This window comes from Colias eurytheme, chromosome 12 (genome assembly GCF_061535395.1).
Source record: "Colias eurytheme isolate Ceu_HAF_F1 chromosome 12, ilColEury1 Martin Lab GWU primary, whole genome shotgun sequence".
Lineage (NCBI taxonomy): Eukaryota > Metazoa > Arthropoda > Insecta > Lepidoptera > Pieridae > Colias > Colias eurytheme.
The window spans coordinates 5476170-5500685 of record NC_142991.1 but is presented as its reverse complement, the minus strand read 5'-3'; the positions used below and the strand labels follow the sequence as shown (position 1 = coordinate 5500685).

The following is a 24516-nucleotide window of genomic DNA, read 5'->3' as shown; positions in this document are numbered from 1 at the left end:
CTCATTTGAAATTGACATGTTTACAGTTTTATGTCCATACCTACTTGTTTAATGATATTTATTAATTAACTAATTGCTATTTACCGACAATCGACATACCGGTAATGTTGGTGCGATAATATTTTAAAGATTCTTGATGTACATAGATTTTGCATATAACAATGATTCCTTTATATTTAGAAAATGGTGTTGCGTATGTATGGAATTCTGAAGGTACTTAGTTTTACTTAAAACTTTATTATTTTAACTAATAAGAAGTAGGTAATAGGAGTACTCAACAAAATTTAATCGTTATTTTAACTTCTAGACTGGTACATCCTGCGAACAAAATATCGAATATGTGGCTCACTTATTGGATCTTTACCATCATTTCCTAGACAAAATGATTTCCAAGGTAAGCGTTTAACTATGGTAAACGTTTAACTATGGTATTTTCTAGCATTGTACTTATTAACTTCAACTATTACTTACTTTGAAAACTTAAAATAAAATTAACAATTCTAACGCAGGTTTACCAATGGCACTTATGTCTGAAGAAGCAGCATTGCTTATAAATGAAGGCATTTGTGAATTATATGATACACCCAACATGACACAGAAGGTGTCTAATGAAATAAAACAACAGGTAGATGAAATTGAAAATAGGTACGGAGTAGTGACAATATTAGATTCAATAAAAAAATATTTTCAGAATTTTTAAATTTCATATAAAGTAAAAAGTGTCAAAATGTTACAGGGTCACCAACGAGCAGTCAGAAGCTTTGAAAAAAAGGAAAATTGAACAGATTGCACAAAAAATTGATATAATTTTGACCGGCAAAAGACAAAAACTATTATCAAAGGGGATTGCCGGTTAATACTCTTTTAGTATTATTTCTTTAATGAATGATATTATTCATATTAAAAATGAAACCAAAATACATAGCCCACAAAATTTAAGAACTTAGTAACTAGTCAGTTAATATTAAAAAATACAGTATGAATTTTCCAATAGCAGTTTTATAATATATTTGTTTTTATTTCAGATATAGATTTAGATAAAAATATTTTATTACAGGAAGAAATAAATAAGGTGCCAAATGTAGCTCCATCTAACTTATTAATTCATTTACCAACAGAACATTATTATGATATAGGTGAGTTTTTAAAATAAGTATATTATTTTTTGGATGAAAATAATATACTAAATGTTTTTTTTTTTATTGCAGGAAAAACCAAGGTATCCCTTGATGCATTGAATCCCAGTATAACAGAAGGTAAAGGAGTAATAAAGTATGCAGTATTTAAAGACTTATGGAAAAAAGGATTTTATCTCACAAATGGATCAAAGTTTGGTTCAGATTTCTTAATTTACCCTGGTATGTATTTATACTCTATTCATTATATACTATGAAATGTTTATATTTTTATACTGTTTTTATATTTTTTTTTTTAGGTGATCCAGTAAGGTTCCATGCAACCTATATGTTGAAATGTACTAATGTAGAAACAACTTTTCGAGCTGCAAGCTTAGTCGCGTTTGGACGGTTATCTGTAGGAGTTAACAAATTGGGTGTTCTGGCATATTTCAATGGATTAAATGAAATTGAATATCAGACATTGCAATGGCATGATAGTGTTAATGTGTAATATTGTGTCAGGTTATTGTTTTTATTTTTAATAGATGTATATTACGTTTTTTTATTGAATAAATTACCAACTAACTACACTGTTGTTTATTATGGATATACCTATAATCAGGAGCTTGGATGATGATCCTATACATATACTATTAAAGTATAAAATAAAATAACAAATATTATACATATAGTTATTCATCACCACACTGATTGAACTTTGACCGCTTGCGTGGATCAGTGGTTGTGCGTAGAACCAAGGGGATCGTGAGTTCCATTCCCGCTCGGACCATAAAAAAAATTCTCGGTCTGGCAGATCACAGAAATTTGATCAGCTACACGCTAATAATCGATCACTGAAACAGATGCATAACACATATTATGCCCTACGCAACGCATATACCACATGGGAATTCACCTTAGTTTTCATCCAGATTTATCTATTATAATATTTTATTATGATATTAATTTTTGTACATTTTTCAATGTGTTAGTATTGCCTTATTTTTGCTCACCCACATCATATTGTTAAATTTCCTCTGATTGTTGGGTTGCCTGGTAGATATCGCTACCTAGCGATAAGGCCGCCCTTTGCTGTTTCTGTAGTATTGTCTTTGTTATATGTATTTTCAATGCAATAAAGTATAATAAATAAATAAATAATAATTATGTTCTCTGTCTCAACTAGACTTCACCTTGTATGTGAATTGATTCTAAATTATGCATTCATTTGTAGCACCGTATTACGAGGATGTACTGAGTACTAAATAATTAACTCTTTTTCTCTTTTTACACACAATTTCTCTCATTTTTATCGCCCAATCACCATGTATCATGACGAATTAAACACCAACTTATTAATTATATGTCAAACTTGACATAAAGGTGACATTGATGGTTCATGATTCATTTTGTTTCGTGAAACGAAATAATGAACAAATGTTAATATTTTTACTTGAAACTTCTAATTAAAACATTGTGTTATAACTGTAGTTTTCTTAAACATATCTAAGAAAAATGAACGATCCGGAATTAGAGAGAATTCGTCAGCAGCGTCTCGCCGAACTGCAAGCCCAACATGGAGTAAGATGTTTATTAATAGGTTAACTTTAAACTACAATGGTTTCTAATTTAAATGCTCTTTATTTGTATAAAATATTAGAAGTTATTGTGTATTCTTGAATCGATTTTCGTGTCTGCAGCAATAAGAACTGTAAAAGCTGTTCGCTATTCATACATTACTCACGAAAATATGGATACTGTCCGGCATTGTTTCAAGCAATATATAATGAGAATGTATTGTTTTAATAGCTTTTATGTTTTAGGGTGGAGATCCAAATCAAGCCAAGGCTCAACAAGAGCGGATGCAGGCAATGGAAGAGGCAAAACATTCAATATTATCTCAAGCACTTAGCCAAGATGCCAGAACAAGATGTGTGTAATGTATTTTTATCTTGCACTATTGCATTCCAAATTGTATTTTAAAATATTATGTTCCATAGTACAAACTTTTATTAAAATCAAAAGTATTCATGTTTGATATTTTGTCTTATTCATACACTTAAATTAATTTTAATCATTAATTTACTTCTTTTTCTACTTTCAGTGAATATAATAAAATTAAGTAAACCAGAGAAAGCATCAATGGTGGAAAACATGATCTGCAGAATGGCTCAAATGGGCCAAGTGAGCTCAAAAATATCTGAGCAAGAATTGATACAGTTGTTGGAATCAGTCAATCAACAAATGCCTAAATCTTCAAGCACTGTTAAGTTTGACAGAAGAAGAGCTGCCCTTGATTCTGATGAAGATGATTTGTAGTATTTGTTGAAACTATTCAGTAATTCTACACCAGAATGCCTTAAATTATACTCAGTCATTTGGAGTCTTATTGCTAAACAAAAAGTTAATATAAGTTCTGGCAGATTTTTTAAGTGTGGAGAATAAATATTGTACATTCTCTTTCTTTTAGCAATAAGTTATTTTTGTCAAAAGCAATAATTCATAATTATCTTAAATTAGATAAAGATCAGCCTTTTTGCTATTAATTTACACAAGACTTAAGTCTCAAGACATTTCAATACTTTATAAACTAGTTTATTCTACAGAAAAAAACCCATAAAAAACTGTTTTGTATTTAAATTTTGCCTAAATAATAAATTGTATGATTGTGTTATAAATTAAAACAAACTCTTAGTGTGCGTCCACACTGAATGCGCGGTGGCGGCGGCCTAGGCGGGCGCGACGAGCGGGAGCACGCGGTGGCCACACCGACGCGCGAGCTCAAGTAGCGGTTCGACGTTTTTCGGGTGTTGCAAACTTTGGACGATTTGCTATTTTTACTGGACAGTCCGATTTTGAGATGAGATCATTATAGAAGTTGTACACGAAATAAATAAAACAGAGTAATAACGGGTGAATCTTATATGAAGAATTGAAAATTGAGAATTGAGAATTGAATTATACCCTACAAAATTACTGTGGTGTATATAAGTGTTTTAGATTGAATCGCACTTATAAAGAAAGAAGTTTCAATTCAACAATTAAGTATTTACCGCTATTTTATGAAAAACAATAAAGGATATAATATAAGAAGTCGAGCGACAAGACCGAACTGGTTTGATACCCCCGCCGTCCGCGCATTGGGTCGCTTGCTGACTAGGCCCGTAGTGTGGCCAGAACGCGCGGATAAGAGAGTTTGAAAACTACGCGCGCTGGCTCGCTCATTACCGTCGCACTAGGCTTCCGCCATAGTCATTTCAATGTGGACGCAAAGGCGCGTTTCATACGTTTGATATTTCGCGCCCGCCGTCGCAACCGCGCTAGGCTCGCAGTGTGGACCTGCACTTATGTAAGCTTCTCACATGTATAATTTTTTCTGTATAATAAATTAAATATTATTTTATGCAGAAAAATGTGTTATTATTTAAGTCATCTATATCTCCATGAACATAATTAAGTTATAAGTTTAAAAATTTAAAACAAACTATAATCATAATCTAGTCAGTAACATTTCCACTGCTACACATTAAAAAATGAAGTGTACAATAACAACCCCGATTGTACATGTTTATGTAGATACCTGCCTAATGTGTACCTGCTTAACGTTTTTTTTTACCAATTAAATGTAATCAGCAATAGATACTCTGTACACTGTATAAACTACACAATATGATAAGTCGAACCGCGAACATAACGCAAAATCTTAGAAATTCCCTATAATTAACCAAAAGATATACGGCGTAAGGCGAATACTTATATTAGAGCGAATGCTCATTCTAACTTTTAGTGTAGAGATACTGTAGAGCATTCTTTCGTTGTTCTTAGTGCGTTCGAAACGATTCTATGCAATGTTCTAATACTGAACAACACTGAATACGAGTTTTCCTTTTTTAGATCGCGAATGAATGCTCTTGCTCTAGCTCTATGTTCGTAAAAATATCATTTAAACATTTTTTTTACCAGGCCCATTTTTAACAGCAAATTTATCGTCGAATAGCCGTTCAGGAAAATCACGATCCTATACTTTTACGGTGCCATCGTGCCAAATGGAGTAATTTCTATATCGCCGCAAAAGGAGTATTTTTTTACGATTTGTGCGTGCAGTAAAACTTTTTTTAGTAAGTAAATTTCTTGACGTAGGTACCTACCAACCGACTCGTACCGTGGTCTAACGAATGTAAATAATAATTATGACCGTTTATTTAAGGTCAAACTTATGAGGTTTTTTTACTGGCTCATCTCTATTATTATAATATATTTATTCGTATTAAAAAAAAAATAAAAAACGCTTTTAAAATAAACTAGATGTTTTAGATTGATGTCTAACAAAGCCCAGAAAACTGTAAATTGTGCAAAAATATTAATAACTAGCTTCCGCCCGCGACTCCGTCCGCGCCGAACAATTAAGAAAAATATTTTGCACGCCTCATAAGCGAAGCGTTGAGGTGGGTACTACTGTCACTTCGCGCAAAACATCTGATTTTTCAAACTTAAAATGTCTTTATGTATCATACATTGCACTTGTAAGATAATACATACACACACATATTAAGAAAAAACACTATTTTTAACGTTCATGATATTTTTGATGTCATTTTTGTTATTTAAACTAGTTAAAAAACAGTTTAAAAAAGTTCTGTCTTGGACGTCCGTGTGTCTGTATGTGCGGATCCTTTTTAGGGTTCCGTAGCCAAAATGGCAAAAACGGAACCCTTATAGTTTCGTCATGTCCGTCTGTCCGTCTGTCCGTCTGTCCGTCTGTCACAGCCGATTTACTCGGAAACTATAAGTACTACAGTGATGAAATTTGATGGGAATATGTGTTGTATGAACCGCTACAAAAATATGACACTAAATAGTAAAAAAAAGAATTGGGGGTGGGGCCCCCCATACATGTAACTGAGGGATGAAATTTTTTTTTTCGATGTACATACCCGTGTGGGGTATCAATGGAAAGGTCTTTTAAAATGATATAAAGTTTTCTAAAAAACATTTTTCTTAAAGTGAACGGTTTTTGAGATATCAGCTCTCAAAGTCGTAAAAAGTATGTCCCCCCCCCTCTATTTTTATAACTACGGGGTATAAAATTCTAAAAAAAATAGAGGTGATGCATGCTAATTAACTCTTTCAACGATTTTTGGTTTGATCAAAGTATCTCTTATAGTTTTTGAGATAGGTTGATTTAACTGTAATTTATTATATTTGCTGCTACGGAACCCTTTGTGCGCGAGCCCGACTCGCACTTGGCCGGTTTTTTCTTGTTAACACGATAGCGACCGAAATACTTTACTAATCGAGTCTTTTTTTTTCTCTTACGCTTGAGTATGCTCAGGAATAGAACCCTTTCATTTTTCAGGGTCTAATTCGATGTGGTTTAATTGTTATTAAATAAACAAAAATAATAATTAATAAATATTTATTAAAAAAAAATTATGAGGCGTGCACTTTTGGATTTTCCAAATTATTTTTTTCTATGTATTTTCCCGGGATAAAAAGTATCCTATTTTATGCCCAGGATAATAAGGTATAATTGTACCAAGTTTCATCGAAATCGAACCGTTAGCTTTCACGTGATGCCTTCACATACAGACAGACAGACAGACAGACAGACAGACAAAAATTTTTTTAATCACATATTTGGGTTTGGTATCGATCCAGTAACACCCCCTGCTATTTATTTTTTCAATATTTTCAATGTACAGAATTGACCCTTCTACAGATTTATTATATGTATAGAATAGACAAACAAATTAATTGTTTCATTCAAAACGTAAAAACATGATAAAAATCAATTACTGATAGTATCTCCATATATTTTGTTCTGAATGTTCCATTACAATATTCTTCCTTGACAATGGGTAGGTACGGTAACAATTGATAAATATTTTATCTTAATTATTATATTATAGATATTACATATAGTGTATCTTAGATATTTACAATGATTATAATAGATATTTACACTCTTTTTTAATTATTAATCTCTTTTATCGCACTTATCAAAATAATTATAATTATAAAAGTTGTGATTGATTTTGCAAAATATGGTAGCATTGCTAAAAATGTTACGCGCCTTGGTGGTGTTTGCTTTGCTCGCCGCTGTCCACGCTGGGCGTTCGCCAAATGCAGATATCCTTGAAGAACTTTTAGGTGATCTAAATGGCCGTTTTTCTGATAACGTAGAAGAGGATGCCAAGCTAGATGTTGTAAGTTCAGTGAATTCTTTTAGTCCAATATAGGCACTTACTAAAAGTCTAGATTTCATTTTTCTTCATTATTTGGTTACGGCGGATTGTGGTAAGGCTTAGGGCACCTGTTCGTCCAGTATTTAATAGATATTTATTGATAGATATCAATTATATCACTGTAATCAATAAATCTAGAAAAGTATTATTAAAAATATTGACATCCATCAGCTATTTACATGTTCGATAAATACCACGTTATTTTAATATTTATTTGCGGAACATAGTTAAAACTTTACGTGTAACTAGCGTTAGCTACTATTAAGTATTCTATGGTGTAACAGCCGCCTATAAAAAGTCATTCATAATGCATTATGTATTCAGAGAGAGTAACATAATTAAATCCAAAGATCCTGTAGATCCAAATTTACCTAGACAACCAGTAAAATTATCCAAAAGATTTGCTTAGCTATTTTATTAAAATGGGTTTATACTATCCAGTCCCTTAATCAATCGGCGCACTTTAACGAACCATTTGCTGCGACATCTAATTACAAACGGGCATATATTTTATTTTGATTATAAAATTTTATCATTTGTTTCTGCTGTTCATTTGGTATATCAAATTCGCTGAACAATCCATCAACATCAGTGGCCATCACAGGCCACAAACATCGACAAAGACCCTATTCATTATATTGTATTTGTCTTGCTTTGTAAGGTATTATAGCGCATTATCACTTATTTTTATTCCTTATCAGTAATCAAGTAATAATGTAATCAATACAGATAATAATATGGACAATACAGCTGCTTCTGATTTATGTAATTCTGAATTAATTTTGGTTGCTATTTTCCTTATGCCATACTGATTTCAGCCCGACCTTGTTACAAAATATGGATATAACCTAGAGGAGCATACAGTAGTTACTCCAGATGGCTATATATTGGGAATGCACCGTATACCACACGGTCGCGACAACAATAACTTCCCAGGGGACAGACCTGTCATTTTCTTAATGCATGGTTTGTTGGGATCCTCTGCTGACTATGTACTCATGGGCCCAGGTTCCGGATTAGGTAAGTAGTGTCCAGATTTAATTAATGAATTATTAGTAAAATAATTATTTTGATCCTCCCGATAACATTTTTTTAATTAAAAGACTCAACATTATGCTAGTCTTTTTTACTAATACTGAAGAACTCAATATAAGTACACTTAAGTACCTAATACTATTTCTTATTTTGTCTCAGAGATATTTGAAAAAAAAAAATACTATTTTTGCAGCTTATATACTTGCCGAGGAAGGTTTCGATGTTTGGATGGGTAATGCCCGCGGAAACTATTATTCACGCAAGCATTTAAGATTGCGCCCGGATGCACTTCTAAACACAGACTTTTGGGATTTCTCTTGGGATGAAATAGGAAACATTGATTTACCTTCTATGATTGATCATGTTCTTGCCTATACCGGCAGATCTAAGTTGCATTATATTGGATTCTCACAAGGAACTACTTCGTTCTTTGTCATGACATCACTAAGACCCGAATATAATGAAAAGATCTATGCATGCTTTAGCTCCTGTGGCTTATATGGCACATAACAGAAATCTTCTGTTTAATGCTTTGGCTCCTTTTTCCAAAAGTTTGACGGTAAATTTATTTTATCTAACTACTTTAATTAAAAATGAATTTTTTAGGTGTTATCATTAATTTATCGGTATGTTATGTTCTTCCAGAGTCTAGTTGCCTTGATTGGTATCGGTGAATTTTTACCAAACAGACTCATATATACTTGGGCTGGACAAGCGTTGTGTAGAGATGAAGCAGTATTACAACCAGTTTGTAGTAGTATACTTTTCTTGATCGCTGGGTGGAATGAAAACCAGCATAATGCTGTAAGTTTTTTGATAAGTACAATTCACAAGTACACATGTTCACTTTCATAATAATTATTAGTTTAGTGTGTTTTGTGTAGGTTTATAACATGCTGTTTCTTTTTTCATCATTAAAATTTTAAACAGATTGCAAAACATTCCGACTATACCCAAAATATCTCTTCCAGACAATGTTACCTGTTATCTTTGGCCACACACCTGCTGGCGCATCAGTGAGGCAGCTTGCTCACTATGGTCAAGGAATAGCAGACAAACATTTCCGTCGGTACGATTTTGGACGGACCCAGAATAGGCGAAGATATGGAAGCCGTACCCCTCCATCATACGACTTAGGAAAAATCACTACACCTGTGTTCTTACACTATTCAGACAACGATCCACTTGCTCATGTGAATGACGTTTTCAGACTGTTCAATGAGCTTGCAAATCCGGTTGGCTTATTCAGAGTTCAACAAGCTACATTTAGTCATCTGGACTTCATGTACGGCATTGATGTTAAGAAGCTAGTTTATGATCGAGTTATCAATTTAATACGTACAATGGATGATCTTGGTGTATAGGTTACGCATTAAATTCTATTTTCATTGTGATTTGTACATTTATTGAACATCAATAATACCTTTTAAATTCATCTATACTTTTTAATTTCAATTTGACCTATACTTAGCCTTCCGTTAAAGATCTGTTGTTTTGTAGATGGATATTAGCATAAGACTGAGGTACTCTTAGATTTGTAATCTATTTGGTCTTACCACGATATAGCTTGATATGGGGGTTGTAAACAAACGTGCCAGGCATACATAATTTTCTACGTCATTATACGAGTAACTACAACTAGATTATAACTACGGGATTATCAGATTTGAATATGTTTCTAGAAAATAGGGAAGTGTGAGGACAGGATTTTTTTTATTGCCAAAGCCCTTACGTATCTAAAAATATTGTTTTGCAATAAAATATACAGATAATTTCTTTTTACTTTACTTTTTAATTAATTTATACAGATAAGTTCTTAATTTATTACGAAGTAAAGATAAATAAATTGGTTTTATTTCATTGCATCACTGATAGAGTTGAATACAATATTAAATATGAGATGAATTTACAAAAATCCTATTTTACATACCTATTTCCCTATCACTACCCATCGCTTTTAGAAATTATCTCTCAAACTTAAAAATTCATACAAAAGTATGTTGGTAAACCGTAAACCTGTAAATGAGTTAGTTTGTAAATATAGAGTGGGTAGGTACCCACTCTACCATACTAACTATAGCAACTCTCTTTCCTGTGCTGTGGCTGTACCGCGTGTCAGTATCTCTGCCCCAATAATAAGCTAAGGCGCTTGCTACTACTCCTTAAATTATGGTTAACTTCCAGATTTGTTCTGTAAACGTATGTTATAGAATTTTAATGTAGAGTTAAAAAAAAATATTATAAAAATCACTTGCAATTGTCCATTCCCGAGTATGAAACTGCTAGCTGCAGCATAATGCTAATATTCTAGGCAGAATTAGCATCATGCTGTTAGGTAGGATTATAATATTTTGGAGAGCGTAGGCCTTTTAAGCAACATCGTTATTTTTCACATTCTCACAAATCATAAATTAATAAAGAATAAATTAATGAATGAAATAAACCTTATAATCCAGCCACCTATTAAAATTTTCATGAATACATATATACCTACATACCTTTTTCTTTTCGATTTTTTTAAACCTTGCGAATTTATTATATAAAAATATAAATTTAATTTATTATAATAATTTAATTTATTTACTTTCTAATCTAAACGCTTACGTATTTTTTAGTTATAATTGTCGTACTCTTGAATAATTTGACATTATAGTAGGGGAGGCCAAGAGGGGGATTTTGGGATTTACTCGAGCGCGTCAGATTACTATAAGGGACGGTACCTTAGCTATTCATTAGTACCTCTAGTCAATATGAGCAGTTATGGTTGGTGGGTGCGCTCAGGGGCCCCGCTGGAAAATTTGAATAATCCATAATTCCCTAAGGTTGAGCTCGAATCGTCAGATTAGCGAAATGGGGACTTCTTATATTGTAATTAACCCCCCCATATAATCTGACGCGCTCGAATAATATTACTTTAATTTTTTACCCTTTCTTCATAGCGATTAAATCGCCAGTTAAATCGTCAGATTAACGTATACTTTTTTTCAGTGACGTCCTGGAGCATGCAAAATATCAATATCTAACGCGCTTGAGTATTTCCAAGCCAATTTTTTTCTTTTTTTAATTAAAAAAAATCAAAAAACCCTTCCCCACCGCTAAAAGTGAAAACATTATAGGACCTTTTTTTCTCGCTATGGTCTAATCTACCAATTCTAATAGGTTCCCGTGACGCTCGAGTAAATCCACATTTAGCTTCCTGGGCTCCCCTACTATTAGTTGTTGTTTATCCGATTCCCTGTTTGCGTAAGAGATAAGATAATAATAATTAATTAATTTATCTAAATCTAAAGCTACCTATCTATGATTTGCCACATCCGATTTAAATAGGGTTCTGTAGTACCTACCTAAGAAAGTTAAGGTCTGAATTGATACTCAAATATTTGTTGGATCTGTTTGTAAAGAGTTTAAATTTTTTTTAAACGCTATTTAAAATAGTAGAAAATTGGAAAAATATATATCTACATGTTTGAGTTAAAAAGAAATGATCAAAATTAAGTATAGCGTATAACTAAATACAATATGCAATCAATTTCTGCCGAATAAGATCATTTTGGAATACTTTGGGGGAGGCCTATAATAGGCTATGTAATAAGTAGTGGACGTCTTGAAAGGCTGCAGGACCACAGAATGTGTATTATATCTCTGTTTTCAATCTAAAAAACTATTTTGCACGATGTTTTTTAGATAACTCTAAAAAAAGTACTAATTAATACGTGCTAACATAAGGTATTTTGATTAGGTATCTTTTTATCATTTTTGACATCGCAATAACAAATTGTATTGCCAAATAGTCTGCAACGTGATGTGGATACGATTGGTACTCATTGTTGGCTCTTTAACACTTTCAGCGGCTGGTCCATCGCCAAACGCTGAATATGTTGAGGAGTTAATAAGAACAAATGCTTTTGATCAAAGAATTGTAAACGATTTATTGATAGATGCCCTTCTTGATGTGGTAAGTTTAATAAAAGTAATAAATGGGTTCATTTTTCCATATTGAATCATTACTCAATTCATGTTCTTACAATTCTCAATCGGATCTTCTTCTAATCATAACTTATTCAAGTAGATAATAAATAATATAAGAACACATGTTTTTGCCGAACACGAATTCCTACCTTAAGCGACATGTTCTTACTTCTTATCATAACACCATTTAAGAAAAAATACCTATAAATTTTTACTGCTTGAGTTCTATATATGGTAATTCATTTTTAAAGCCTGCTATTATAAGAAGACACAATTACCCATTAGAGGAACATTCCGTCGTCACTCCTGATGGCTACATTTTGGGCATGCATCGTATTCCTTATGGTCGAGATAGGCATAATGTTCCTGGAGACAGACCTGCTATATTAGTGATGCATGGACTGCTTAGTTCATCAGCAGATTATATAATAACTGGGCCTGGAAATGCTTTAGGTAAGTTTTATATTATCAACCTTATGAATCACGCGAAAATTTAAAAGCTATATAGATGGTACGGACTTTAGATTGTCCATAAACAAGGTTTCTTTTGTAATACTCCATAATAGAAAATCGAACAAGAAAACAAGGATAAATCAAGAATGGCAATTTACTGTATGACAAGGTACTTGGGTCATAGTTCAGAAAGAAGTCATCATAAATATCATACTAATTGTAGTCATCCCACGTGTCTCAATTAATAATCTTTTAAATCAGTATATTTCTGTATTTGAATCATGTTGGTGAAGTTTAATTCTAAATGCGTAGTCGAGATTTTTTCTTTTTTATTACTGAATTGTGTCATTGTACTACCTACATCTTATTTTTCAGGTTATCTTCTTGCGGAAGAAGGTTACGATGTCTGGCTGGGAAATGCTCGTGGAAATTATTATTCTAGAAAACACATGTATTTAAATCCAAACGCGCTTTTCAATTCTACGTTTTGGGAATTTTCTTGGGATGAAATCGGTAACATAGATTTACCAGCAATGATTGACTACATTCTCGCTGAAACTGGTAAATCGAAGCTCCACTACGCTGGCATGTCTCAAGGCACTACGTCGTTCTTTGTTATGGGGGCACTACGTCCTGATTACAATGATAAGATTATTTCCATGCATGCTTTAGCACCCGTGGCTTATATGGAGCATAGCAAAAACCCACTATTTCATGTATTAGCTCCTTATGCAACGGATATTGCGGTAATTATTTTAGTGTTGTATATTTTTCTAAACAATTATTATCTTTTTATCATTTTTTACATTCTTCGCATATTACGATATAGATATTATGTTAGTGACTGGAAGCCAACTGGAAGCCTTCATACAATATTAAAAGTACTTGAATTTGCAAGGAATAGAATGATCATTCCTGTTTTACAATAATTATGATACATTATAACTTAACATGTACATAGGTAGTTATAAAAATAATATGAAGTTGAATATTCCAAAAAAGGCTTCTATTTGATCTGGTATATAATATGATTACACACATATCTACCTATATCTAATAACTTACAACGCAACGGTTTTAAAGTCCCTCAAAATAAGTTTTGCTAAAGTTTAAGTTACAAAATTAGAACCGTTAGAAAGTTGTCTTCATTCCAATATTATACATCTAGTGGAAATATTAGTGAATTTTATTATTGAATATGAAATATAATTTTAGTCACTGGCATCATTGATTGGAATCGGAGAAATATTGCCCAATAGTTTTCTATGGACCTTAGTTGGACAAAGTGTTTGCAAGGATGAGTCAAAATTACAATTCGCTTGTAAACATGTTGTATTCTTCATAGGAGGCAGGAGTGAAGACCAACTGAATTCGGTATGATTAATAATCTTTATTTTACCAATCAGAACCTCTGTGATAACTCCTACTACTGTAGGTGCTAAATAATTATAATCAAAGAAAGTGAAATAATATTGAAATTAGAACTGATATTTTATAATCCTCATCCTAACTATCCTAACTAATAGCTATAAGTATCTAATACCTAACCACCGGATCGATTTGGATGAAAGTGATAGGTACAATATGAGAGCTTGCATTTGCTTACGCGGGCAAACCCAAAGGGGATTATATAAAGAGAGATTAATTTCATTTGCATTCAAAGTTTAAGTTCGAAAATTACGAATACTAATTTCGATTTCGACAGAAATTCGATGTTTTGCTACGGATATTGTTATTTTATTTGATTAATTTAAACGTTTCCTTTTTCTGTTATAGACATTATTGCCTGCGAAATTAGGCCATATACCAGCTGGATGTGCCCTCAAACAACTGGCTCATTATGGCCAAAGCATAATTAGCAGAAAATTCCGGCGGTATGATCACGGTTGGGTGAGAAATCTACAACAGTACGGGAGAATCGAGCCACCGAATTACGATCTGTCCAGAATAAACGCACCAGTGTTTCTTCATTATTCCGAAAGCGACCCCTTGGCTGACGTCATCGATGTAGATAGATTATACAAAGAACTCGGGGGACCAGTCGTCAGGATACGTGTTCCCTTGAAAACTTTCAGTCATATCGACTTTGTGTGGGGTATTAACGCTAAAGAATTAGTGTATGATGAAATGATTAATATCATGAAGATGTTCGATAAAAATTAGACTTATAAAATCAGTTTATTTTTTACTTATGTAATTGCTTATTTATTTGTAGCATAACTTAGATTTTTCCAATGTAATACATATAACTTACCAAGATATTTTATCTGGAAATTCTGTTTCAGAAAAGCACAGACTATTTGTTCCATAAATGTTTTTGTGTTCCTCATTAAAAAAATTAAATTAAGACGAAAGACATGTATATTGTAGGTGTACGTTGCGAAATTCAAATGTAATTAATAATTAATATACGTTCTGTATTCATGTTGTTTTCTTTCATGTCAAGATTCTGTTTTGTAATGAGTTGTTATGTTATATGTAATGATCAGAAGGTCTGTTAGGCGAAGAATCTATGTAGGTATTGGATAAAAAAAGATTCATCACGTAAATTACAAATGTTCATCTTTATTTATATGAAATCTTGATGAAATATGTTAATAATAATCTTGTCAAATTCAATTCTTTAGTTTTAGTTCAGATCGTAACGATGCAAAACATTATATACCATATAATATTTCGTTATGAAAATTTACTTGAAATTTCCTCCTGTATTCAATAAAATAAACAATGAGGAAATGGGTAGAAAAAATTGTTGAATATTTCTTTCTAATTTTTTGCTTAAAATTTTTGACAGGAACCGTAAAAAAAATTCAGATCAATCGTTTTCATTTTGACGTTCACTTTACTCACGTAATTCTTGAAAAAAACAAAAACAAATTAATAGGTATATTTCATGTATTTAGCTAGAACATTCTTTCGTACCCTTTTAGTGTAAGCGAGAACTCGTATTCAGTGTAGTTCAGTAGATATTAAAACACTGCATAGAATATGTATTTTCGAACTCAGTAAGAACAACGAAAGAATGCTCTACGCATGTTATAGAATGAGCCAACGAATGAGGCTCAGATTAACTTTCTCGAGTAATTAAAATTTTCTCTATTAGGTACAATTATTCTTAATCTTATTGATGATTATAAAATTAATAGTTCAGTCGATATTTACTCTTTTTGGCTAAATTTTGGTAATAAGTCTAATATTGATAGTAAGACATTAGAAAATTAAATAGGTATTTAACAGATATAAAATTTAGCCGTTTACTTTGTAGGATTTTGTCACCCAAGTCAAATGTCATCCTCATTAAAGTTTACGAATAACAAAATTGAACCACATTGAACCGATGATACCACAGTATTACCATTATTTCCTACAGTAAGGAATCGCCTTTGATGTCGCGCGATGCCGCCGCCAGCGTAGGTAATGACGCTGCCACACGAAAATACGCTAGGGTTGCAACAAATGGGAAATAAAACAATTGTGATTATTAATATTATGATGAAATCTTTATTCATATGTACATTCAAAATAATTGCGATTATTAAATCTGATGTAATTATTTGTTCATAAATATATAATTACAGATATTGCACTGCTAAATATTATTTACGTGGACACTTTATTTTTGGATGTTCTTAATTGTATATTATAATATTTAACTAAGTAATGCATTCGCATTGGGATGTACAATCTGATTAGAAAATAATGAGGACAACATATATACATAGCTTTGATTTTAATTCAACAGATACAATTAATACAATCTTTCTGAAATATTGTTTCCTTCTGGGATTTCAATGTAGATTTACATCCGTAAACCGAACAGTTTGTGCGCGCCATAATAGAATATGTAAGTACCTATGTATAATAAAATTATTACACAAAAAATACGACTGCGTCATCCTTTCACGCTAAGTAAAGCAAACTAAGCGTGTTTGCTTTACGCGGCCCGCGTCGCCCGACCCCCGCCAGTTCCCCTCCGTTTCTCTGCACAAGTACATTCGTCGCACTACTGTAGGAAATAATGGTAATACTGTGATGATACTTCAAAACTTGGCTCCGAAATTGATGAAGTCAAAGATCCCAAATAATACCATTTTATTAAGTCAGTGATATAATAATAGGTATCAGGTATGTATTACGTTTTCCCAAAACGTTAATATCGACCATTTTGCGATTTCAAATAAATAAACACTGACCGATGATGTAATGAGGAAAACGAAGCTTACTTTCGTAAAGGGCACGTCATTTTGTTAGAGTGGACTTAATGATTTTTCAATAAGGCCTAATTCAAGTTACCGAATTCCCAATTTACTAACCTTTCCCAATTTTATTTTGTAATATTTCATAATTTTAATAAAACACCGGCCAAGTGCGAGTCGGACTCGCGCAGCGAGAGCTCTGAACCAACCACACAGGAACCGCAACCTATTGCACGCCTCATAAGCGAAGCGTTGAGGTGGGTACTACTGTCACTTCGCGCAAAACATCTGATTTTTCAAACTTAAAATGTCTTTATGTATCATACATTGCACTTGTAAGATAATACATACACACACATATTAAGAAAAAACACTATTTTTAACGTTCATGATATTTTTGATGTCATTTTTGTTATTTAAACGAGTTAAAAAACAGTTTAAAAAAGTTCTGTCTTGGACGTCCGTGTGTCTGTATGTGCGGATCCTTTTTCTTGTTAACACGATAGCGACCGAAATACTTTACTAATCGAGTCTTTTTTTTTCTCTTACGCTTGAGTATGCTCAGGAATAGAACCCTTTCATTTTTCAGGGTCTGATTCGATGTGGTTTAATTGTTATTAAATAAACAAAAATAATAATTAGATAATAAATATTTATTAAAAAAAAATTATGAGGCGTGCACTTTTGGATTTTCCAATTCCAAATTATTTTTTATTTCCTATGTTATAACTTTAAATTTATGCTTTTAGAAAATATCCTTTATCTGTGCCATAAGATTTCTACCAAATTTCAAGACTCGTAGGAGTTTACGGGAAGTAGGTACCCGAAGTAGTAGGTTTTGATTCCCTTGCGTATTTCGTGCGAAAATTTTCAGCATAAACGGCTGCATCTTTCGCTTTCGTTTAATGTCACATTTTTGGATATTGATTAAAAAAAAATATATTATTGTAATTTTTCTCATTAGGTCACTTTCGATACAAGTTTAAAGTTTTTTTATATATGTAATTGTTACGCATTAACGCCTGAGCATACTTAACGATTACCTACACCCGATATAGATTCAACCAGATAACTGCGACATATACCTAGGTACAAATTAAATAAACTCATCTAAGAAATTTCGCCTTTTATCATCAAATTAATTCTGTTTAGCAAAAACATAATTATACATTCCAATGAACTGTCAGTTAATAAAAAAAAATACAAAAAAACAAGAGACTTTTATTTTTGCACGTGAGTGCCCACAAAATATCTAATTAACCTTTTATTGTTCACTTTTGACTTTTGAGTATAGCGGCATAGTAAGCATTAAATATTATCTCTCAATTAATTCATTATGAATAATAATATAACAACGTATTATCGTTATCATGACAAAAATTGCATTTGTTAAAAAACCCTACTTATCATAATCACGTGTCAAGTCATTCAGTCTAATCTCACGTAAACATAGAATTAAATGTTTCATTATTTTAAATATCGATAAGCGATTATTTTTTAAGCTTGCATAGATTTTACCTCAGACTTTGAGCGCGGCATACATCTAAATACATAATATGTAGCAATTAATATTATTAAATTAATAATATCAAATCTTTTTTATTTTTTACTTTTCCGTTTTTGAAGTCGGTTGTTTTTAAGTCTTGGTATTGTGGTATATTTTGGGTATATTATACTTTGACATTAGCACAGAATACACAATAGTAGCTAAACGCTAACATTAGGTACAATGGCACTAACGGGCAACGGTAAAAAACTTATTCATAAAAAAGTTAAAAAAGAGCTTTTATATAATAAAGTCTCCTCCTATTCAACTCACTTTCATAAAGCTATAACGCTATATTTAGTTGTAATTTAATTGGCGCTAAATTTATCATATCTACCGTGAAGAAGAAGTAATTATAGACATCATTTTATCATAATGATAAACACATTAATTCAATATTAAAGATTCCATATAAAAGATAAGATAAAACAATTATGCAAGGAGTATCGTCCAGACCAGACAAAAATAATAAATGCAATTTTGGATCATACTTTGAATTGTTAAATAATATTTAGAGTTCCATCCCACAAAATGTAAAATACGCCTACATGTCTCTACGATGGCTTCTTCTCTCACCATCGTGTGGAATTTAAATATTATAATTATTTATATGTATCTATAATTTATATAGGTAAACCAGAATCTGATGGCAATTAGGGAAATCAAAATTTTGAGTGTGCAACCCTAGGGAAAATGGACTGAACGATCTTGATACTGCATATTTTTTATTTTGTCCTCAATATCATTACTAACATTACATAAGTGGACAATACTGTACTTAATAATGAGATATCCACTTAATATTATGTAGGTACATACTTACATGTATAATATACAATTATACAAATTACTTTTATACAGGTAATACATATTATTATTTAAACATACCTCTATTTGTATATTCATTACCAGTATGCCATGTGAAAATATCGATATAATGATAATGTAGATCAAAAGTGCTTATAATTTTTTATAAAATAAAATAGAAATAAAATAAAATTATGTTTATTTTCGTAAGTATTAACAGACACACATTAAAAAATTGACTTGGACAGCTTGGACTTGACGAATAGCCGTATTGGAAACTCCTGTAATAAGTTTCATAAAATTATATTCTAATCAACAAACAATATTATAGTTACCTACATATAATATTTTTTAATTTATAGTATCAAAACGGGTAAGTCCAATTTACCAATAAAATCTTCAAAATTGAAAATTGTGATGTGTTTGATCCTTCTTCATCGAATGTTTTTCTATACACATTATAAACAACACCTCTTGCTTGTGATCGCAGCGGCTTTTTCGACATTTTCGAAGATTTTTTAGACAAAATCCTAAAAATTATTCATCAACTGCAAAAAAGACAAATAATTTGACATCCAATTTGATAGTTGTCAAATAAGTTGCCACATATAAATCTTTTATTTCTTAAATATAAATATGCCATCAGATTCTGGTAGACCCATACCTACCACACTAAGGTCTTCCTTTGGAGCGATGACATATCACATATATATATGAAAATATCACCATATATCCATACCATTTTTGGCGTCTAGCTTGAGTGTGGCAAAGAAATAAAAATAATGATCCCATCCGTTAAGATACTATGGAAGTGAACTGTGAAAAATTACGATTCATATATATATTGTGTATTTATTAATTGTGTCGTAGGTGAACGAACAATGACCTATGACAAAAAATATTATAAAGACTCGGAACTCTTGATAAAGTTATTTTATAATAATTATCTAGGTACACTTATTATTGGGTTTCCCGGTCGGTTATACGCATCCTATGGGAATTAATGTCTTAATATTTTTTCCCTAATCCAACCATAGCGATCTGTGATAGCGACAAAATACTAAATATATTATGTATAAGGCTGCGTTACCATCTGCAAGAAAAGCTGCTGACTGTCGGACATTTCTTGCGGAAGTTTTCTTGCAGATGGAAACGCGGCCTAAGAGTATGTCCACCACATAGTAAGGCCAAATTTAATAAATAGTAAAAAACAATGCATAAAAACCGTGCAATGGAACCTTAACAATAAATCACATAATCGTTGACCCGTATCTATAGTACGTACTAATTTTTATCTATCATATGTCAAAATGATTAATAATAAACATATTGAATAAACATTATCTGCTACGCTGGGTAATTAATTACATTTAAAACTATGCAGGAGAATTAATTTTAAACACATTTTATTCTAAATAATTTTATAACAATGCCTAAATTGTATAACAACGTATAATGTATGCAGTATGAAACAGGTAATCCTAGAAGACGTCAATTTACCGTACAAGTTCTCGATAGACAGGAATAAAAATAAATTATTCTTTTGTATCAATGCTGACGAGTTTTCGGATCAAAGCTTTCATTCTGTAGTTTTAGATTTGGATACCGGCTTTGCAACGGTCATACCAAGTATTCGAAATGGTTTTGCAAGTGCTGTTGATAACGACAGTAGTATTGTGTATCTCGGAGGTAGTGATGGAATTTACAAATACAACTATTCCTTAAACGATATTGAAAAACCTGCCATACTCAGAGAACTAGACGTCTTTGATATGCAATTCAAAAATAATTTGTACTTTGTTGATACAGCTAATTTGGATTTGTACAAGTTAAAAAACGAAAAAAAAGTCTTTGTAACAGCTATTGAAGAATATGGAATACAGCATTTTACTTTCGATGGGGATGGGGAACTTATACTGTCTAACTCAATGGGATTATATCGTTTGGGTAAAGAAGATTACGAGCCCGTTTGGTTTACAAACTCAGTCGCCAATATTCGTGGTCTAGCTACTGATGTGAAGGGAGTCCCACACGTGATTGCTCAAGATGGAATCTATTCGGTTGATCATAAAAATGAAACAGTCATAAAAATATTGTCGCTGCAAGACGGTTATGGCCTAGATTTCGATAAAGATAATAATATAGTTTACAGCGATGGACGGACAGTGGTTCGGCTCAAATGAATTGTAGATAAAAATCAAAAGTAATTACATATTAAACAAATACAAAGCATTTGATGTTTTATTTTAATAATCATTTATTTGCGATTTATACCGGCAGAGTTTGTACCTGATTCCTGTGTCAAACACAATATAGATTCCTCGCGAGTGAACATAAATTGATTGAAGTAAATTTATTCAGTTTTTACTGAAAATTGATTGGTTTTCCGAAATTATCATACAAATATCATACATAATACATTCAAAAATTACGAATATACTTAATTTATTTGTTGTTTGTATGTTTTTGATATATAATACAAACACGTGCGTACGTCAAGTAATCAAAGCAAAACTTGCAGAATGCTACGTATACGCTGAAAAACCTTGTGTACCTACGTAAGATTATAATATATTGATAAAATATTGATATGCATTGGTTTATCTTATTGTTTTTATATAAAAGACCGCCATTCAATACACAAAATACACTTGGCATTTTAATCCAAAATGCTTCTGATCTTTGCCAGTTTTTGTGTATCGTTGGTGACAGCCGGCAGATCGCCTCATGCTGACTATGTTGAGGAATTAGTTAGACAAAATGCCTTTGGTGCCAGAATATCTGATAACATTCTCGAAGATGCTTCACTTGATGTGGTAAGCAAACTATGCATGTGCCATTATGAGACAAGAATGATTATAAGGATATTTCTATCACAATGACCACATCCTAAACTCATAGTGATATAATTCAACTCTGTTTGATAATACAACATTAAAAAATTTATTTCTTTTAGCCAGAATTAGTGAGAAAATACAATTACCCTCTGGAGGAGCATTTTATTATGACTCAAGATGGTTACATATTAGGTCTACACCGTATTCCACATGGACGGGATAATAACAACGTACGTGGCAACAAGCCGGTTGTCTTCGTCATGCACGGCCTTTTGGGTTCCTCAGCAGACTGGGTATTAATGGGACCTGGAACAGCGCTAGGTTAGTGTTAACATTTTTAATCATACATCAAAAATCTAGTTAATTCACGACCCATTTGTGACATCCCGTTAATTTAATATTTTCAGCTTATATTCTCGCCGAGGAAGGTTTTGATGTGTGGCTAGGAAATGCACGTGGAAACTACTATTCAAGACGCCATTTGACTCTAAATCCTGATGCTGAAAATGATAACAGTTTCTGGCGATTCTCCTTGGATGAAATAGGCAATTTAGATCTATCCGCATCTATCGATTATATACTCCTTGCCACAGGCAGAAGTGGTTTGCATTACGTTGGAATGTCACAGGGCACAACAGTTTACTTCATTATGAATTCACTTCGACCAGACTATAGTGAAAAGATTTTATCTATGCATGCCTTGGCACCGGTCGCTTATCAAACGCAAAGCCGTGGTACATTGATGGACGCTTTAGCGCCAATAGCTGCGGATGCTTTGGTAAGAAATCTTTAGGAAAAAAAAACTATCCGACAATCACCAATGACATATTTTTTAACAGCTGTTATGTTTTACAGTCTTGGGCCACTGTACTTGGTTTCGGCGAAATGTTCCCGAAAAGTGAGTTGTTAGCATGGGCTGGTCAAAAGCTGTGTCAAGATGAAGCAGTATTCCAACCTATCTGCAGTAGTATCTTCTTCTTAATAGGAGGCTGGAATATGGACCAACATAATGCGGTATTTATACCTACACTTAAAACTATTTTATTCATAAAACTATTTTACTATCAACTCTTATTTAATTAATCATGACTTATGATTGTGATGAAGGAAAATGATAGCAAAAGTAGAATTATTGAAATCAAAATAAATAGTGCGCGTGCCAAAAGTCATTAACAAATTATTATCATTCATAAACGTGCTATTGATAATTTGGCCCCATTTTACTTTATCACATGATATGTATTAGACTAATTTAATAAATGCAACCTTTGCATCATTATCGAATAGGTATATTTTATCATCAATAAAATTAATGTAATCAGCTCATTTAAAAAATTATCTTTTTTATATTTTTACAGACCATGATACCAGTAATGTTGGCTCACACCCCAGCAGGTGCAGGTCTGAGGCAATTTGCGCACTTTGCTCAAAATGTAGCGACCAAAGGTTTCCGTCGCTATGACTACGGAGTACTCTTGAACTTAGCAGCGTACGGCACAGCTGCTCCGCCCAGCTATAACCTATCGAAAATCACGAATCCAGTATTCTTGCATTATTCAGAAGGCGATACTCGGGTTGACCTGGCCGATGTTGATCGTTTATATAACGAGTTGGGAGGTCCCAAAGAGAAAATTCTTGTATCGCAGAAAACATTCAGTCATATTGACTTTATGTGGGGAACGAACGCGAGGTTTTATGTTTTTGATAGAGTAATTAGGGACATTAGAATAATTGACAACTCAAATAAATAATTTTAAGTAAAGTGATTTTTTTATTTCTTATTTATTAGTAACTAATGCACAATTCCACAAAAAATTCAAAAATTAAATTCTCTAAAGTTCTTCTTATTATAAATGCAGTAACTACACATTTTATTTTTCTACAAATATTGATATTGTACCGTTTTTATTTATTTTATAACTTTATAAATACATATTGTATTTGAAAATACAATTTCACAGGGAATAGTTGTATTTAGGTTCCTAATGCAGCAGTTGGGATTACTTGAGTTCATTGTAATCAAAATAATAGTGGAGATGGACCTCTAAATGCAGTTTCAACGCTTTCAGATAACACTAATATTATTCACTCGCTAACGAGCAAACTCCACGAGAACGGTCTATTGAGATTCTATTGATTGCGGACCACAATGTTAAATTATAAGGACTCACTTCAGAGTAAAATCGTTTATTTCCTGACTTGAAAATTATAGATACCTACCTACCCACATTTTGGGTTTTATGAATATAAATTAACCGGTGTATGATGGGTGTATGTCATTTTCATTATTACTCCTGTTCTAGAGTATAA

The 24516-nt window shown here is 32.2% G+C and overlaps 5 protein-coding genes and 1 pseudogene across 5 annotated transcripts; all 6 read left to right on the top strand.

Moving 5' to 3' along the window:
- Positions 1-24: 24 nt before the first annotated feature.
- On the top strand, positions 25-1698 carry Tsen34 (tRNA splicing endonuclease subunit 34). The gene is made up of 7 exons (XM_090108028.1): positions 25-213; positions 308-394; positions 510-645; positions 737-852; positions 1026-1136; positions 1209-1358; positions 1436-1698. Exons 1-7 carry the CDS (start codon positions 162-164, stop codon positions 1627-1629), a joined length of 846 nt encoding a protein of 281 aa, XP_089964154.1. The 5' UTR covers positions 25-161; the 3' UTR covers positions 1630-1698.
- An 803-nt stretch (positions 1699-2501) lies between these two features.
- Positions 2502-3521, top strand: PDCD-5 (programmed cell death 5). The gene is made up of 3 exons (XM_090107963.1): positions 2502-2699; positions 2942-3050; positions 3223-3521. The coding sequence occupies exons 1-3, from the start codon at positions 2634-2636 to the stop codon at positions 3435-3437; spliced, it is 390 nt and encodes a 129-aa protein (XP_089964089.1). The 5' UTR covers positions 2502-2633; the 3' UTR covers positions 3438-3521.
- A 3659-nt stretch (positions 3522-7180) lies between these two features.
- LOC149904020 (lipase 1-like) lies at positions 7181-9762 on the top strand (annotated as a pseudogene).
- Positions 9763-12200: 2438 nt separating this feature from the next.
- On the top strand, positions 12201-14983 carry LOC149904019 (lipase 3-like). Its single transcript, XM_090108242.1, has 5 exons — positions 12201-12353; positions 12619-12820; positions 13196-13566; positions 14036-14194; positions 14597-14983. The coding sequence occupies exons 1-5, from the start codon at positions 12201-12203 to the stop codon at positions 14981-14983; spliced, it is 1272 nt and encodes a 423-aa protein (XP_089964368.1).
- A 5852-nt stretch (positions 14984-20835) lies between these two features.
- On the top strand, positions 20836-21552 carry LOC149904018 (ommochrome-binding protein-like). Its single transcript, XM_090107755.1, has one exon. It carries the CDS (start codon positions 20836-20838, stop codon positions 21550-21552), a length of 717 nt encoding a protein of 238 aa, XP_089963881.1.
- Positions 21553-22038: 486 nt separating this feature from the next.
- LOC149904017 (lipase 3-like) lies at positions 22039-23968 on the top strand. The gene is made up of 5 exons (XM_090108145.1): positions 22039-22185; positions 22326-22527; positions 22614-22984; positions 23062-23220; positions 23565-23968. Exons 1-5 carry the CDS (start codon positions 22039-22041, stop codon positions 23955-23957), a joined length of 1272 nt encoding a protein of 423 aa, XP_089964271.1. The 3' UTR covers positions 23958-23968.
- Positions 23969-24516: the final 548 nt, after the last annotated feature.